Genomic DNA, 18,157 nt, shown 5'->3' on the forward strand with positions numbered 1-18,157 from the left:
ATTCTGAAGTGGCGCCCGAGCCTTGATGAGCGGTGACTATATAATGTAAAAAACTACAGAGAAGCTAAAATTAATTCCTTTTTATTTCATTTTCTTACTTAGCCGTAAAAAATAGTCAGCAAACGAACAAAGTCTCGGAGAAATACTCATTTAGATTTCTACATTAGAAATACTCATTTAGATTTCTACATTATTGGGCACATCTTGTTTCTATACTTCTCCGACTCAAACTGTTTGAAATGCTGTTCTGTACCGGAAACACGTGATGCAATTTCTATCTAATTTCTATCTAGCGCGTTTTTTGTGGGGGCTGACCTTTGAATCCTAGTATCAATTACGCTCAATGGGTCTCTCTCTCTCCCTCTCTCTCCCTCTCTCTCTCTCTCTCTCTCTCTCTCTCTCTCTCTCTCTATATATATATATATATATATATATATATATATATATATATATAAATGAAACGTCTGGTTTGTTAGTTTTTGAATAACTAATAAAAACACCGAACCGATTTTGGTATAGTATTTTCAGTTTACTCATGCGTGTTTTTATATATTTCTTTTTAATTATAACATTATACTTGATTTTTATTTAATAAATTACGTGGTTATATTTGTTACGATCTAGCCATTTTTTTATTTTGGGAAAAATCAGCACCACGCCCACCGTCACGTGACATCACTAAAAGGAACTTTCCGTCTCACTTCATAATGTGTTTACAATATGGGTAAATTTTAAATGGATAACATTTAATCACGTGATTATTGAAAATGTAATGATGTGATTAAAATTTCATTTAAATTAACCACATGTGGTCGCTTTCCTGTCAGATATTCATCGAACATGTCGACATATCCAATGTGAACGGTCAGTTGGACTTATGTAAACAAAAAAAAATACATACCAAATTGATTTTTTCGTTTAAAATTAAATTATTTCATTTTTATTAATACAATTTTATTTCTAAAAATAAAAATAAATAAAGCACGCTTGTTGAATGTTATTCTTTCGATCAAATTCGTTTTTTAGGGATACAATTTAAAAAACGATCAAAATTGAACGAAATTTAAGTTTCCGTTCCATTTTTACAACAACCCTAAAACAGCTCATACTCCGCAAGTTTTACCCTAAAGTATAAACATCTAGATTTACTTACGTTATGTTAAAAACTGAGCGACCCCTAAAAATCTGGCAGCTGAGTGTCAAATCAATAATAATCTCCTTAAAATATTGAAAAAAAGGCGGACGTTAGCGAGACTGTCCACCTGTTAAATTCCACAAGTTTCACTTAAAAAAAAACCTTTTTCCTGTTAGTATCATCGATTACATACTTAAGTTTTAGACTATAAGAAAAAGCTAGAGGTTCATTTTTCAATTATAACGTTGTACTAAATTGAATACGAAATTTATTGAAAACTGAACCCTCACGTGAACTTATAAAAAATGTTCTTTCAAATTTTTTGTATAATCTGTAACTTAAGTCTTGTTGAAAAAAAAGTCATATAACTGAGAGTAGCTAACCTGAAGTGAGGTTGCGAAAAAAATACAATCTCCTTAGCGACCTTCTTCTCGGGTCTTGCAACCACAGTAACATAAAAATAAAGGAATGAAGTAACTCTTCACAAAGGAGGAAGGTTTTTATAACAATTACCTTACTCTATTAGTATAAATAACCACAAGGCTATTGTTCTTCTTGACTGTTGGAAGAGCATCCTCACCTCCGGCAGCTACACCCAGGTAAGCTATGTATTATTCACTACAGTCTGTAATAACGGGAACAAAAAGTTTTTTAAAAAGTGAAAATTGTGGAATTTAGGGGTGGGATGATCTCGCCCCTCCCCCAAATCGAAAAGAACTTCTCTCAACCATACGGGCAATAATTTGATTTCGTGTTTCCAATAAGGGGAATAGATTTACTAGGACTTTGTATTAGAAAGTGAGAATCCCTTAAAAATATTTAATTATTGGAGTTTTTGCATTTTGGTTAAATTTGTTAGTTTGTAATCGCTGATAATCTACTAAAGAAATTGAAAAAAAGACGAAATTAGAATTTGACCTGAATCATCGGATCCAATTATGGTTAGGGCTAGACCAGCAATACCGGATTAAACGGAGCGTTTTTAAAATATTGAAACACTAAATCGACATTTTTGTTTTGCTTAATTAATGGGGATTTCATGAAAAGCATTCATCTTTTCTTAAAATAAAAAAAATCTATTTGCAAAGAAAGACGTTTATGACAATTTTCTATAAAAAATGTAAGTTTTCTTGGAAAAAACTTTCACCTAACAATTTACAGTAAAAAATCAACTTTTTTATAAAACAATTACGGAAAAAAAAAGTAACTAAACAATAAAAAATGCGACTTTTCTGGAAAAGAAAATATATTCAATAAATTTGCAGTAGTTTTTGTTATTTTATATTAATTGTATTTCTATTTTTTCCCCAGTTTGTTTGTTTTGAAATTCGTCTGCATCTGTTACTTTGCTCGGCTTCTCCGGTGACTGTCGGTCAAGCCCGAATCATAATTGACGAAAAATCCCGAGGATCTGGGTCAAGTTATGCAAGAATACCAAAATATATATGAGGTTTTTCATTGTACAGGTCTGCCGATAAAAAGGGCGTTTATTCATTATTGTAGTGAAATCGGCCAGCTGAAAAGTTGATATTTAATTAACAAACAAAAACATGATAACTCCTTACATTTTTTTGTCAATCACAATAATAACCAATGCAATATACCTAATTGTCGTGTCATAATTATTTCTATCTTCAATGATTACACAAAAAATGATTGCGGCTATGTTTGTTTGGTCACGTGATCTGTGACGTAAACACAAGGGAAATAGCTAAAATTTCTACTTTCTTCGAAAACTATTTCATTTAATCATTAATTTTTCCCTCATCGTTTTTCGTAAGTTTTGGCTATTTTAATTACTGTGACATGGCAATTCAGTAGATACTATTGGTTTCACTTGAAAATCAATATTTCAATTTGTAAATTAGCAACAATGAAGAAAAGCACCAAAATGTTTACGCATATTCTCATTAATTATATTTGAAAGCAATATATTATATTTTCTTGGAATAAAACAAAAACAACAGTTTACCAAACTATTTCTTTTCTTTGAAAACTTATCCTACAGCATTTTTACATTCTTTACATATTTTTTTTTCTTTATTCTGAATTATCATTGGTCTCCCACTTACTTGGTTGGTTTATTTTTTAAACAGCTTTCCTTTCATTTTTTTCCATCGATTTATCTTTGATAAAACCCTATACTTACATACAAAATGAAAATCGGCTAATTTTTTGTTACTTTTTGAGATTTTCCAGTGCGTGTTCACATACATGTCTATAGTAAAAATTTAACCCTCATGTTTTCCCTTCTGTCAATCGTCAGGAAGAACAGGCAGTGAACGTGTTATGTAATGAATGGCTGGAACCATCATACATAACTGAAAAGAAAAAACTTTAATAAAAGATTTAAAAGAGTGGGCATCGAATAATCGATTGTCTACCTGTTGAAAAGAGGAAGGGCTTACGTCATAAACAGAGAAATCGGACGACGATTTTTTTGTTTACAAAACAAATAAACGTGACATTCCTCGTAAGCTCTGGAATTACAGATATTGGCATGAGTGGGTAATTCACGTGTCGCTCGTTGAAGACAAAATCGAATGTTCTTCTGAGGTCAAAACGTGACTTAAGAACACATGTATCAACCGATTGACAGGACGCGTGGATAGAAAAACAAAGCGACAAAATGCCAATAAAAACGGTGAATCAGGAGAGCAGATAGAGCAGAGAGAGAGAGAAACACGGCATGTGTTGCTGAAGACCGTATTGTCGAAGCGTCATTTTTCCCTCCTCAGAGCACTGTGAGAAAAACTGCTAACTGTGAACTTCAGAACCACCAAAAGAAAAAAGACGATCTGTTTTAAATTGTAACTATATTGTAAAATATAATTTTATACAAAAACAAACACAATTGTGACTTACGTCTTTTAATGCATGTTTTTAAGTTACAGCTGATCGTTCTAAGTCGTCAACCGCTTTATTTTCAGGTTCAACGTTGTTATGACATTTTTGACAATTGACGAGAGGCAAGATAAAGAAAAAGTGCCAGTCTAAGGTGAGATAACTCACTAGTCTTAACTCGTTGTCATCACAACCGCCTAGTAAACAAGTGAACCTACGGACGATCGACGTAACTAAAACTGCTATGTACCATTGTCAGGGAGTCCTACGCACTATTACGATTTCCCAACCTGGGAGCCACACCATAATACAACATAGTATTAATTGGTGCCTTGATGACCAGTTCACTCCGCAAGAGTGATAAGTAAGAACTTTTTAACAAAAACAAAACTAAACAAAAAGAACTCTTACACAAAAAGAACTTGGTTACCACATATACAACAACAAAGAAGAAGAAAAAAAAAACACAACGTGAATCAATCGACGAAGAGAAACGCGAACGCAGAAGCAAGAAAAAGAAGAAGAAAGAACACTGGACCTGAGGAAAAGCAAAGGTTAGTTGATTTTTTCAATATTTTTCTAAACCTCGGCTCTTTAAAAAAAAAAGTTTTGTTAAAAAAAAAAAAAAAAAAAAAAGTTAATATATATTTCTTTTCTTTCTTCTTTCTTTCTTGTATAATTTTGAAAATAATTGTAAAAAATGGAACAGCAGTTTTTCACAGATTTCGCTCAGATCCTAGGGGCTGAACTACACAATGTAGGGAAGGCCATTTCGAACTCTCTGAGGGGGGAGGCGTTGTTATCAAAAATAAAACCATTAGACACTAGACGATCGCAGGAATACAGAAGATGGCTAAATGATATAGATAAATACACTAGAATAGTTAGCCAAACAGAGGAAGAAAAATGCCAATTAGCGTTAATTACGACGGCTGGCCAAATAGGACAGTTTGTTTCAGGACTACTAGCCAACAATGAGAGTGTGGCATGGGTAGACTTGAAGCGAGCTCTAGATAATTATTTTGGAGTCCAGGCAGATCCTACCAAGTTTGTTAGGGAGTTAGCAAATATTAAGCAAGGTAGAAGCGAAACTGTGCAGGACTACATGCAGAGGTTAGTGCACTTGGCTATAGGTTCGTATGGTAGTCTAGATACGAACAATGAAGTAATAAAAAGCCAAGTGATAGGTTTCTTCATCGAGGGGCTATATGACAGACAAGTCAAAATCGCTGTCATGAGGGAAGAACCATCGGACCTCAAGGTAGCCTATGAAAAGGCCCTAATCGAGGATCGGTGGCAAAACCGCATAAGAGGCAATGACCGAGAAGAAGAACCTATGGAAATAAATTATAGTGGGCGCCAGAGGAATATAGAAGCGATAAGGAAAAAAAGATTCCCAGAGCCAGATAGGGGGCAGAGGAATTATAGAGGATTTAATAGGGGACCCGGCTTCAAGGCAAGAGAAACAGAGCGCCCTTGGCCGGAGATTAAGTGTTACAATTGCGGCAGTGTAAGAGTATCTTGTGTAGGAGACGGTGAGACTCGTCGTGGGCGACGAAGCGTTTCACTGAAGAACCACAGCAACACACAGCAAACCAACAAACAATCACAGCCACGGCGCGAAGGCAACTTACAAAGCTCAGCTGACTGCACGAATAGACACGGAACCCAACGGTCACTGTACTGATCGCCACGAACGTCAGAACCCGACTGACTCGCACATCCAATGGACCGATTTTTATTACTCAAGATGGCCTAGCTAATTTGCATCCCCGCGAGATCTCGCGCGATCCTGCGAGATTCCGTCTCTAATAAAAGCAGGCAGGCGCCATCTTGAAACTCTTTCTTCCGCTGCCCCGACCACAGGATCAGCCACCACCCCACACGCCAGGCACACACGGACCCTCTTGCGCCGAGGGCTACGGTTAGTCTCACACTCCCCCTGGTCTCCAGATCACATACGTGACACGGCGGACGTGGCCGTTTGATTCGAGCACTCCTGCGGAGGGGTATTGCCGGGACTTCCTCATCGGAGCTCTCAGAAGTGGCATCGGAAGCATCAGCATTAGAGCTCGCAGTTGAGTCATCAGGTCCATGGGGCACAGGTTGGATCCATCGCTCATCGTCGGATGACTCGCTCCTTCCACTGCTCGCAGTTGAGTCACCAGGTTCGTGGGGCACGGGTTGGATCCATCGCTCATCGTCGGATGACTCGCTACTTCCACTGCTTGCCGATTGGTCAGCGCTTAGAGCGGGCCGGACATCCCTTACGTGGCGCGGAGTACCATCGACTAGTATGGCCTGTTCACTGATGACGCCGGTGACCCGCCCCCTCCAAAAGCTGCTGGTGCACCGGCCGCCGGGTGGCTTCACCCAGACGGTGTCTCCCACTTGGTACGTCCCCTGGGGTTCTCGTTGGTCGGGTAGACACACTTCAACGTCCTTGACGCGCACGTGGTAGTGATGAATCGCATCAGCAGGCGCACTGCCGCCAGTCACGGTGTCCTTAGGCGTTGTGTTGTATCTGTAAACCGCCTCCGCGATCGTACACTTCTTCCTGGCCGCGATCCTCTTCACGGTTCGGTGGCATCGCTCCGCTATGCCATTGCCGCTCGGCACATACGCGCATCGGTGTCGAAGGCGGATCCCCCAGTTGTCCATAAAATGCCTAAATTCCCTGCTGCAGAACGCCGTGTCGTTATCTGTGAGGATCTCCTCAGGCGGCCCCCTTTCGTAGAATATGGATTCCAATTCGTGGATGACACTGGTGGAATCCTGCCTTGCCAATTGGCGCCAAATCGCGAACCTCGTTGGCCCGCAGTCTATCAGCGTGAGGAAGTGTTGGCTGCCGTAGTGGGTTATATCCATACCCAACCGACTCCAAGTCGCGTCCATTCCCAGCTGTCCTTTCCGCCATCTGGCTGGGGCGGGGTCGATGGACTGGCACGTTTGGCACTCCCTGACCACTGCTCTTACTGCGCTTTTTGGTATTGATGGTCTAGCCAACTTCACAAAGTAGTAGGTCCGTTGCACTCCGGGGTGCCCACTGTCGTGATGTATCTTCCTGATTTCGTCCTCCTCGACGGAGGCAGCACACAGAGGCAATGGCTTAGCTTCTTTCTTCATAGCCTCATACCATCTCCGTGGTACCCGAGTGAGCTTGTCGGCGAGGTTGTAGTCCGAGGCGACGAGCACTACGTCTACGGACAGGTTGTACTCCGTCACCAGTTTTTTCACAGTCTCGAGCCTCCGTCTTATCAGCATTTCGCTGGCTGCCTTGGTGCGTGCCCTGGCCTTGCTCGTGAGTGTGTCCGACACCCAGTGGTGCACGCAAAGTGAGTCGGTGTGCACACGCAGTTTCTTCACTTCCCATTGAAGTGCCAGGTTAATGCCCTTTATTACAGCGTCGAGTTCTGCCAGGTTGATATGGGCAGCATCATTCGCCGGTCGCAGCCAGCAGGCATCCTCAACTACGGCCCCATCTTTCTCCAAAACTACACCGATCGCTAGAGAACTTGCGTCCACCCACACGCTCAGTTTGTCTCCCTGCACGCACCAGTCCCCTGTGGCGGGGTCATTCTTTTTCACACTAGCGACGGTCTCCTTTAACATTCGAACCAATAGTTCGTCGGTTATCTCATCGTCCCAGCCTTTGCTGACCGCACTTGCCCTCCTTTTTATGACGCCTGTCGCTGCACGAACCCATCCGCATACTGGAAGGTGCCCCACAAGTTTCCCGCACAGGAAGAACACGGCACGTCTTGTGTAAACGTCGGGTACGTCGGGAACTGCGGTTCCACGCCTCCACCTCAGGATCCCTCGCTCCTCTTGAACGCTCAAGCCCAATACGCGGGCACCATCCTCAAGCCGCTCAGAGTCCTTGCAGTTTAGACCAAACTCGGCAAGTTTGGATCTTACGCGCGAAGAGGACACGATATCTTCGTTCACGTATATATCGTCAATATACGCCGATGTTCCCTTTCTGATCCATTCTTCTTGTGACAACACGGCATTGACGATAGCCTTCATTATCTGGGGTGCTACGTTTAGCCCAAATCCGAGTCGCGTAAGACAGTATCTCTTCCCGGAAAACATCACTGTCTGGAAAGGCCACATCGCCTCGCCGATCCGGACCTGCAAATATGCTTTTCTCAAGTCCAGTAGGGACACATTGGACCCTTGCCGGCGCCACTCTCGAAGCTTGCTGGCACAGACGTCGGCGTCCGCTGTGAACGCATCAACGTGCGCATTCAACTCACGGTAGTCCATTACCGGCCTCACCTTTAACTTGTTAGGTTGGGCAACTGCCATCAGCGGTATCAGGCCCTTGGGGGGTCCAAGTTTGTCGTAGGGGTATGGAATCAGCCAACCGTTCTTAATCCATTCACGGAGCTCGCTTTCGTATGCAGGCCTTATCTGGTCGGGCATACGGTACTCTGCCACTTTGTTTTGTAGTTTGGCCGGTTCCTTGTCTTCTGACCACCTCCAAGTGGCGGTCCACGCCTTCTGTTGGTCGTCGAATTCCGCACTGAAGTCCGGCTGGTCGACTCTTAGTGCTGCGCACACCGGGGGCCTATCCTGAAACTCTACAACGCCAGCGCGCGTTATGCGCACGCCGCCCAGGGCTTTGATGGCATCGTAGCCTAGCAACAGGTCGAAACTCAGCGGTTTTTCGCGTGTCACCAGCGCTTCGACGTTGGCTGAGTTCCCAGTTCTTGTGCGAATGTGTACCACACCCACGCCGCAACACATTCGTATTTTTCCAGTGATGGTAGTTATCCTGACGTTCTTCTTTTTCCACGCCCGACAGAAGTCCGCACACACTATGGTGCGGGAGCAACCGGAATCAAGGAGGGCTGAACATAACGTGTCATTAACTCGGACCTGAATGACAGGGAGCGCCTTGTTTATTTTCTGTTCGGGGAAGAGGTCGGCACTGGCACCTTGTCCCCGTCCCCGTTTCCCGCACAGTCTCGGGCCATGTGCCCAGTCTTGTTACAGCGGTAGCAGCGAACAGCCGTCGATCGCCTTCTACAATTTCTTGCCATGTGGCCCCGCCCGTTGCATCTGTAGCAGATGACATCACCTTGCGGGCTGGGTCCCTGAGACGGTCCTTCGCCACTTGGTGGGGCCTGTGCGACAGCGACTACCGTTTCCTGCACCGTCGAGTCGTCCTTCATTATTGTCCTGGCTCTGTCCACTAGGTCACTCAGCGGTAGTGAGGACATGGTAGAGGTTGCTCGCAGGAGCTGCTTTGCTCCAGCGGGGAGTCCTGACAGGAATTTGTAGGCTAGGGCCCTCTCGGGAAGACCGCCGAACAACACCGTCAGCTTCTTAAGTTCGGCGAGATACACGTCCACAGTTTCGCCCAAGCGTATAGACCTCGTCTCAAACTGCTCCCATGCAGTGGCGGGGTCAGTGGCGAAAGCCCTGTACAACGCCGCCTTGATACTCGAGTAGTCACACTTCTCCTCAGCGCTGAGTTGCTGATATACAGCGAAGGCCCCGCCGGTCAGCCGCAGAGGAATCACGCGCTCGACATTTTTCACGCCGGACAACTGACAATGTAACTCGACCTTCTCAACCCAGCTGAGTACCGGGTCGGATCCGTCGAATTCCGGTATCAATTTTAGATCGAACCTATCCGCCATTGAAGAAAAGAAAACCAAGTTCGGAGTGGGGAGGCCGAAATAGCTTGTAAGAGTATCTTGTGTAGGAGACGGTGAGACTCGTCGTGGGCGACGAAGCGTTTCACTGAAGAACCACAGCAACACACAGCAAACCAACAAACAATCACAGCCACGGCGCGAAGGCAACTTACAAAGCTCAGCTGACTGCACGAATAGACACGGAACCCAACGGTCACTGTACTGATCGCCACGAACGTCAGAACCCGACTGACTCGCACCTCCAATGGACCGATTTTTATTACTCAAGATGGCCTAGCTAATTTGCATCCCCGCGAGATCTCGCGCGATCCTGCGAGATTCCGTCTCTAATAAAAGCAGGCAGGCGCCATCTTGAAACTCTTTCTTCCGCTGCCCCGACCACAGGATCAGCCACCACCCCACACGCCAGGCACACACGGACCCTCTTGCGCCGAGGGCTACGGTTAGTCTCACAGGCAGAAAAGGCCATATAGCCAGGAACTGCACCTTCCCTAAGTCGGGAAACGAGCAGACCCCACTCGCAAGACGCCCAGCGAGAGGAAGAGGGGTGAACAGTCAAAGATCATAGGACATATGGGCGCCGCTAATTGCATCCCTATTAAGATAGAGAAAAATAAGTTTAGGGCTTTAGTAGATACTGGCGCCGAAATTTCTGTAATAAAAAGTACTGTATTAGAAAGTCTCAGAGAGAAGCCTGAGATAAAGAAAATAGAGATGAATTTAAGGACTGCAAACGGGTCACCTCTCATAGTGCAAGGAGTGGCGCGTTTACAAATTAAAGTAGGAAGCCAGTACATTCGACATGATTTTGTAGTGACGAAAAACCTTAAAAGGAACGTCATATTGGGCCGAGACTGGCTCAAGCAAAATAGTGTTAGAATGTACTTTGATTTAGGAGCAATCCGATTAGGCAGCGAGTACATAGCGCTGCAAGAGGAGGCTTATATTTCGAGTATAGTTAGATTAAGGCACAATGTCACCCTGAAACCGCAGCATTTACATGCGTGCACAGCTCGTGCCGAAATGAGAAATGGTCAGGGTTTAGATTACGAAGTAGTGCAGATAGATAAAGGCTTCCTAAGTGATCTAAGTGGTGTATCCGTAGCGAACACGGTAGTTAAAATTAAAGGTAGGAAAAGTTTTCCTTTGCTAATTATGAATAACACGAACCAGACAGTAAAATTAAAGAAAGGTTACAAGATAGGTAGATGTAGAAGAACAGAAGTAGTAATGGCAATATCAAAGCCAAATAAACAAAAGAAGTCGGGAAACAAAAGTAACCTCAACGGCATAAAAGTGCCGGAAGAAATGAGGAAAGTTTTAAATAAAGTCCTGCAACGAAATACTGATTTATTCGTCACAGAGGATAGATATTTAGGCCGGACTGACACAGTAGAGATGAGGATCGATACAGGAAAAAACGATCCCATAAAGAAAAACCCGTATAGAACACCTCTCAAACAACGAGAATAAGTTAATGTAGCACTAGAGGAAATGCTACAGGCAGGGGTGATAGAAAGGTCAAACAGTCCGTGGAGTTTCCCGATAGTTTTGGTAAAAAAGAAAGACGGAACAAAGAGGTTCTGTGTAGATTTTAGGGCCCTGAATAAGATAACAAAGAAGTATGCCCGAGCGCTACCAGTAATTGATGATATACTGGCCTCGCTTGGGTCAGCAAAATATTTCTCAAAGTTGGACTTGAAATCAGGGTATTGGCAGGTAAAGTTGAACGAAAAAGATAAAGAGAAAACTGCGTTCACCTGTCATAGAGGACTGTTCCAATTTAATGTAATGCCATTCGGACTTGCTAACGCTCCGGGAGTGTTTCAGGAGCTAATGTCCGTAGTGTTACAGGGACAGGAAGAATTCGCCGTGCCTTATTTGGATGATATTTTGATATTCTCCAAAACAAAGGAGGAACATGTTAGGCATATAGAAAAGGTGTTAGGTAGTTTACGTAGGCATAATTTAAGGTTAAAGGCGGCGAAGTGTGAGTTTTTCGGCAAGGAAGTGCAATATCTGGGATTCCGAGTAAGTGAGAAAGGTATCCAGCCGGAGGGGGACAAGGTTAAATCAATTCAGGCAATTGCGACCCCAACCACTGTGAAGCAGGTTAGATCCTTTATAGGCATGACATCCTATTACAGGCGATTTATCAAGGATTTTTCTGTAATCCTAACGGTTCGGCTAACTAGGAAGCATGCACGTTTCTGTTGGGACGATGCGTGTCAGTCTGCTTTTAATCGATTGAAATCGAAGCTTGCAGAGATGGTGATGCTGGCATACCCGGACACTAACAAAGGATACAGGTTATACACGGATGCCTCCGATTATGCGATCGGAGCAACCTTGTCTCAAATGGTCTACGACCCGGAGGAGGGTCGGGAGATAGAGAAACCCATTTATTTTCTATCTCATAAGTTGTCTGATACCCAGACTAGATGGTCAACAATAGAGAAAGAAGCATATGCGATTCACTATGCCTTAAACAAGTTGAATCACTACTTGCATAGTGCTACGTTCACCATCTACACGGATCACAGACCATTGGAGTACTTGCTGAAATCTCCGATACAGAATAGGAAGATACAGACGTGGGCATTAAGTATGGCTGGCTATGATTGCACCATACAGTACCTAAAAGGAAAAGATAACGTCTGTGCGGATCTCTTATCCCGTGCGGTAAATGCGAGTCGGGATGAAGACGATCCTCCAGTAGAAATAGATGATAGGAATTACACGGTGAGTGCGATAAACTCGAATCGTTTTGAACCAAGAGAGTTTGTATCGCATAAGGATGACGAAGGCTCACCGGTAGTAAGCGAGCGTCCTACACTATCAGGTTTGGATATGTGTAAAGAACAAGACGCCGATAGTCAGATCGTCGAATTAAAGAAACGGATGAGGAGCGGTAAAACGTCCAAGATGGAAGAAAAAAAGTACATCATAATGGACGATATCGTATATTATTTATCGACACCCGACGACGATCCTGTAATTAGATTATATATTCCGTCTCATTTGAGGATGAAGGTATTGAAACAATACCATGATGAGAATGGTCATATGGGTGTGGAGAAAACGTTCCACTCCATTAAACAGAAGTATTTCTGGCCTGGTTTGTTCAAGAAGGTAAACGAACACATAGGGAAGTGCGTCCCATGCCAGACCAGAAATTTGAGGAAGCAACAACCTCAAATGCAGGAGACCGACATGCCTTCTTTTCCTTTTGCTAAGATTGCATTGGATATTTCCGGACCCTATCCGAGGACTTTGTCAGGCAATCAATACATAGTCACGTTCATCGACATGTATAGTGGTTGGCCTGAGGCTTTCGCTGTACCTAATAAAAAGGCAGAGACAGTGGTGCATCTCTTAATTGAGGAAATATTTCCCAGATTTGGTGCACCATTGCAGTTACTTACGGATAACGGACCGGAGAACGTCAATGGGATCATGAAAAGGGCTTTAGAAGAGCTTAATGTTGATCACGTGACCACCTCATTTTACCACCCGCAAAGTAACGGGAAAATAGAAAGATTCCATAGGACGATGCATGACGTACTAGCAAAGAAAATAGGGGACAATGACCGTTCATGGGACATGTACTTGAACCAGATGCTGGCTGCTGTAAGGTTTCATGTCAGCGAAACAACAAAGTACTCCCCCTATTATTTGCTCTATAATAGAGACGTTGTCTTGCCGTTAGACAACATACTGAGGCCGCGTAGAATTTACTACGGGGAAGAGGATCATGAGATCGCTCTGCAGGACATGCATCGGACCTTTACATTAGTCAGGAACAATGTAAAGAGAGCTAGGAAGAAAATGATAGATAGGGCCAACGAGAAAACAAAAGCAGTCGATTTTCAAGTTGGCGACTTAGTTTATTATAAAAATAATAGAAAAAAGGGAAAGCTAGACGTAAGATGGTCTCCATATTACGTGATAATAGAGAAGACGGGGCCAGTCTCGTATAGAATTAGAAGTCAACTGACGGGGGCAGTAACAAAAGCCCATGGGGAACACCTTCGGAAAGCAGAACTGGAGGAATGGGATATCCCCAACAAGCAAGAGGGCTGTAGAAAAACAACCCTGTCAGCACCGGTAGAGGGTAGTAGTTCAGATCAAGAATCCTCTAGTGGGGAGGAAGAAAATTATCCCCAACAGAGCAATCGCCATCAACGAGAATCCCCAAGTCAGGAAAACAGGGTCCCGTTGATGGAACGGAAAATAATCACGCGTAGCATGACGGCTGAAAGGGCTAAAGAAGTTGATGAAATATGGAAGGAAGATATATATAACTTAGTGCCCAGGTCGTGCAGAGTTGATTATGATAGTAGGGATCAGCCAACCGTAGCTAGGGCTAGCACGGGGGTTGGGAACTCAGGTTATAATCGAACTGCGGGTCGGGAGCGCGGAACAGGATGTTTGGATTGGTTAAGAAAATTACTCTGTTGATGTTAGGCAACATCCTTATCATAGGGAGTTCGGAGTTGCCACCAATATTTAGGATCCTGGCGTTCTGGTCGAAATTTTTGTACTATATGCTGCCCACATTTTAAACAAGTCATTAAAATGTAAGACTCGTATTTAGTTAATTAGTAATATTAATTAAAGAGCCGAGGTAGTGGAGAATATTGGACAAATCGACCACTTCGGTAAAATTGGTAAATTTGCAGCGTATATTTTGCTGTTAAGTGCGGCCGATGCACTTATACCGAAGAAGACCTTATGCTTTTCTTGTTGATGTTTATTTTTATTTTATTTTTTTTTTCTAAGTTAAACGGAAAAAAAAATACAGTAAAAGAGATGAAAAAAAATTGTGACATTAAAAAAAAAACATTATTGGAAATGTCGATGGACCGATAGACGATTGAAAAAAAAAAAAAAAAATGGTTAATGGAGGGGTGTTATGTAATGAATGGCTGGAACCATCATACATAACTGAAAAGAAAAAACTTTAATAAAAGATTTAAAAGAGTGGGCATCGAATAATCGATTGTCTACCTGTTGAAAAGAGGAAGGGCTTACGTCATAAACAGAGAAATCGGACGACGATTTTTTTGTTTACAAAACAAATAAACGTGACATTCCTCGTAAGCTCTGGAATTACAGATATTGGCATGAGTGGGTAATTCACGTGTCGCTCGTTGAAGACAAAATCGAATGTTCTTCTGAGGTCAAAACGTGACTTAAGAACACATGTATCAACCGATTGACAGGACGCGTGGATAGAAAAACAAAGCGACAAAATGCCAATAAAAACGGTGAATCAGGAGAGCAGATAGAGCAGAGAGAGAGAGAAACACGGCATGTGTTGCTGAAGACCGTATTGTCGAAGCGTCATTTTTCCCTCCTCAGAGCACTGTGAGAAAAACTGCTAACTGTGAACTTCAGAACCACCAAAAGAAAAAAGACGATCTGTTTTAAATTGTAACTATATTGTAAAATATAATTTTATACAAAAACAAACACAATTGTGACTTACGTCTTTTAATGCATGTTTTTAAGTTACAGCTGATCGTTCTAAGTCGTCAACCGCTTTATTTTCAGGTTCAACGTTGTTATGACATTTTTGACAATTGACGAGAGGCAAGATAAAGAAAAAGTGCCAGTCTAAGGTGAGATAACTCACTAGTCTTAACTCGTTGTCATCACAACCGCCTAGTAAACAAGTGAACCTACGGACGATCGACGTAACTAAAACTGCTATGTACCATTGTCAGGGAGTCCTACGCACTATTACGATTTCCCAACCTGGGAGCCACACCATAATACAACAAACGTACATTGTATGATTTAAACGGATATAACATTTTAATTTAAAATATTGCGCTTCACAATTCGATTGGCGTTTGCAATAACCATTAACACTGTTCAGGGACAATTTTACATTTGTGTGACTTACATCAGCACCATGATGTCTTCTCGCATGGACAAGTATATGTTACGCATACTAAAGTCGGAAAATCAGACTATCTCTACATCTGCATAGAAAAAGGGACACCTCAAAATATTGAGAACATAAAAGTAAGACATATATTTTGTCTTTTTCCTTTTTGTGTTCCATTTAAACAAACTGAGTCACAGCAACGCGTGGCCGGGTACAGCTAGTATATATATATATATATATATATATATATATATATATATATATATATATATATATATATATATATATATAGTGGGTATCAAAAGAATTTGGTACATTGCTTTATTTCGTATTTCTCAAAAGATATGTTAATCTGAATGAAATGTACATTCAATCCTTAAACAAATATTATCAATCTAAAAATAAAATGGAAATGAAGATATACAAATATTTATTTAAAAAAATCAAATTTTCATATGCAAAAATATTTAATATATTAACTAATATTTAGTTGTATATCCTCTGTTCTGACTTACAGCTTCAAAACGCTTTCTTTAACTGCCTACTAGTTTCTTACAAACACTTCCTAGTAGTTTCAGCGATTCCAGCTATAGTCGAACACATATCTGAGGAATGAAGTTTTCTCGAAATATCATATGATACCTAATTCCACCTGGCGATACCGACGCCAGTAACGCAATGCAATGTTTAAATATATAAAAATCACACACACACACACACACACACACACACACACACACACACACACACACACACACTAGCTGCACTGTCATTGCACGGTTGTACAACACCTTTAAAAATGATATTTGAAGGATATTCTATTGTGTATCTTTAAGGTTAATATATATGTATATGTATATATATATATATATATATATATATATATATATATATATATATAATGGGTATCAAAAGAATTTGGTACATTGCTTTTTTTCGTATTTCTCAAAAGATATCATGGTAATCTGAATGAAATTTACAATCAATCCTTAAACAAATATTATCAATCTAAAAATAAAATGGAAATTAAGATATACATAGTTAACAAATATTTATTTTAAAAAAATCAAATTTTTCATATGCAAAAGTATTTAACACGCTATTAAATTTCATTCTTAAGCAGTCATTTAATCTTACTACAATATTTCAACCAATCAGTAGGCAACACATAGTTCCGGCTCCTTACATGTCAGGTGACACCAGCTCTCAGACACCATGCAGGTTGCCTCTTTAATTACTGTTTTAAAATGGTTAAAACAAAGGAATTGACTAATGAAATGTGCCAGGCATAAAGATGAAAAAGGGTACAGGAAAATAGCTTCAGAACTAAATTTGGTGGTGAGCACAGTTGGGGCTGTCGTGAGAAAGTGTAAACAACGTTGGGTCGTATTACTAAAAATCTTCTAAGAAGTGATCGGCCACGTAAATTAAATGGTGTTACTCCTCGTTACATTGTTCGTAACGTGAAGAAAGAACGATTTATGACTCGTTCAGAAATTCAGAAGGATTTACAGGAAGCAGGTATTGAAGTAAGCAAGGACATAATCAAGAGATCATTGAATCGCACAGGCATGTATTCAAGATCACTATTATTGAATCTTATACATGTGAAAGATCGTTTAAAATGTGCTTATAAATATCAATATGAATCGTATGACTTCTGGAACAACTATTTTTGTAAGACGAAATAAAAATTGAGCTTTTCGGAAGAAACATGCGCACTCGTGCATGGAGGAAAAAGCGCACATGATTTAAACCATCCAATACCATTCTTAACAGATAAAGAATAGAAAGTTTGAGATGAAAGTGTGATGATTTGGGGCTGCTTTTCTGCAAATGGAATTGGATGAATGAAAATCATAGAAGAGAAAATGAATGCACAAAAATGTTGTCAACACATCTGTTCAAGAATGCCGTAGATTTAGGATTGTGCCGTGATATTATCTTTCAGCAAGACAATGATCCCAAGCACAAGGCTAAAAGAACTATCAAATGATTTAAGTATAATGGGATTAGTGTTCCACGAAAATCTGTGGGAAACTTTGAAGTTAAAAGTGCATGCAAGAGATCCCAAGAATATCAAGGAATTGAAGAAAATTTTACCAGCAAGTGCTTGTAAGAAACTACTAAACAGTTATAGAAAGCCTTTGGAGGCTCTAAGGCAGAACAGGTTATGCCACTAAATATTAATAGATACATTAAATACCTTTGCATATTTTTTGTTCATAAATATTTGTCAACTAGGTATATCGTCATTTGAATTATATTTTTAGATAGATAATATCAGTTCAAAGATTGAGTGTAAATTTCATTCAAATTTACTTGCTATTTTTTTAGAAATACAAAAAACAAAAAAAACAATTTTATACTCACTGTATCTGTCTATGCTCCTATAAATTTGTTTTTTTTTTTTTGCATTTATATTCATATTAAACACCCTTTTTCTATTTATTCCAAAAGAAAATACAGCTTTGTTATATATGGGTCGTGGAATTGCATTCATCTGCAAAAGATCAAGCTAATTTGCATATTCTTTTAAACATTCATTTTAATTAATTCCCTATTTTAGTTTTTTCGGTTTGCTTAATGGATGATCATCTTTAGTTAACTATT

General features: G+C 41.0%; 1 protein-coding gene across 1 annotated transcript in view; it reads left to right on the plus strand.

The window, feature by feature from the left end:
* Positions 1–5,681, plus strand: part of LOC145291517 (uncharacterized) — a 251,017-nt gene extending 245,336 nt beyond the window's left edge. The window contains exon 3 of the mRNA XM_080137484.1: positions 3,415–5,681. Coding sequence (XP_079993610.1) covers positions 4,680–5,666 — 987 coding nt within the window. The 5' untranslated portion in view covers positions 3,415–4,679 and the 3' untranslated portion in view covers positions 5,667–5,681. The remainder of the gene's footprint in view (positions 1–3,414) is intronic.
* The last annotated feature ends 12,476 nt before the right edge of the window (positions 5,682–18,157 follow it).

This window comes from Euprymna scolopes, chromosome 12 (genome assembly GCF_053919585.1).
Source record: "Euprymna scolopes isolate OS-2025 chromosome 12, ASM5391958v1, whole genome shotgun sequence".
Lineage (NCBI taxonomy): Eukaryota > Metazoa > Mollusca > Cephalopoda > Sepiida > Sepiolidae > Euprymna > Euprymna scolopes.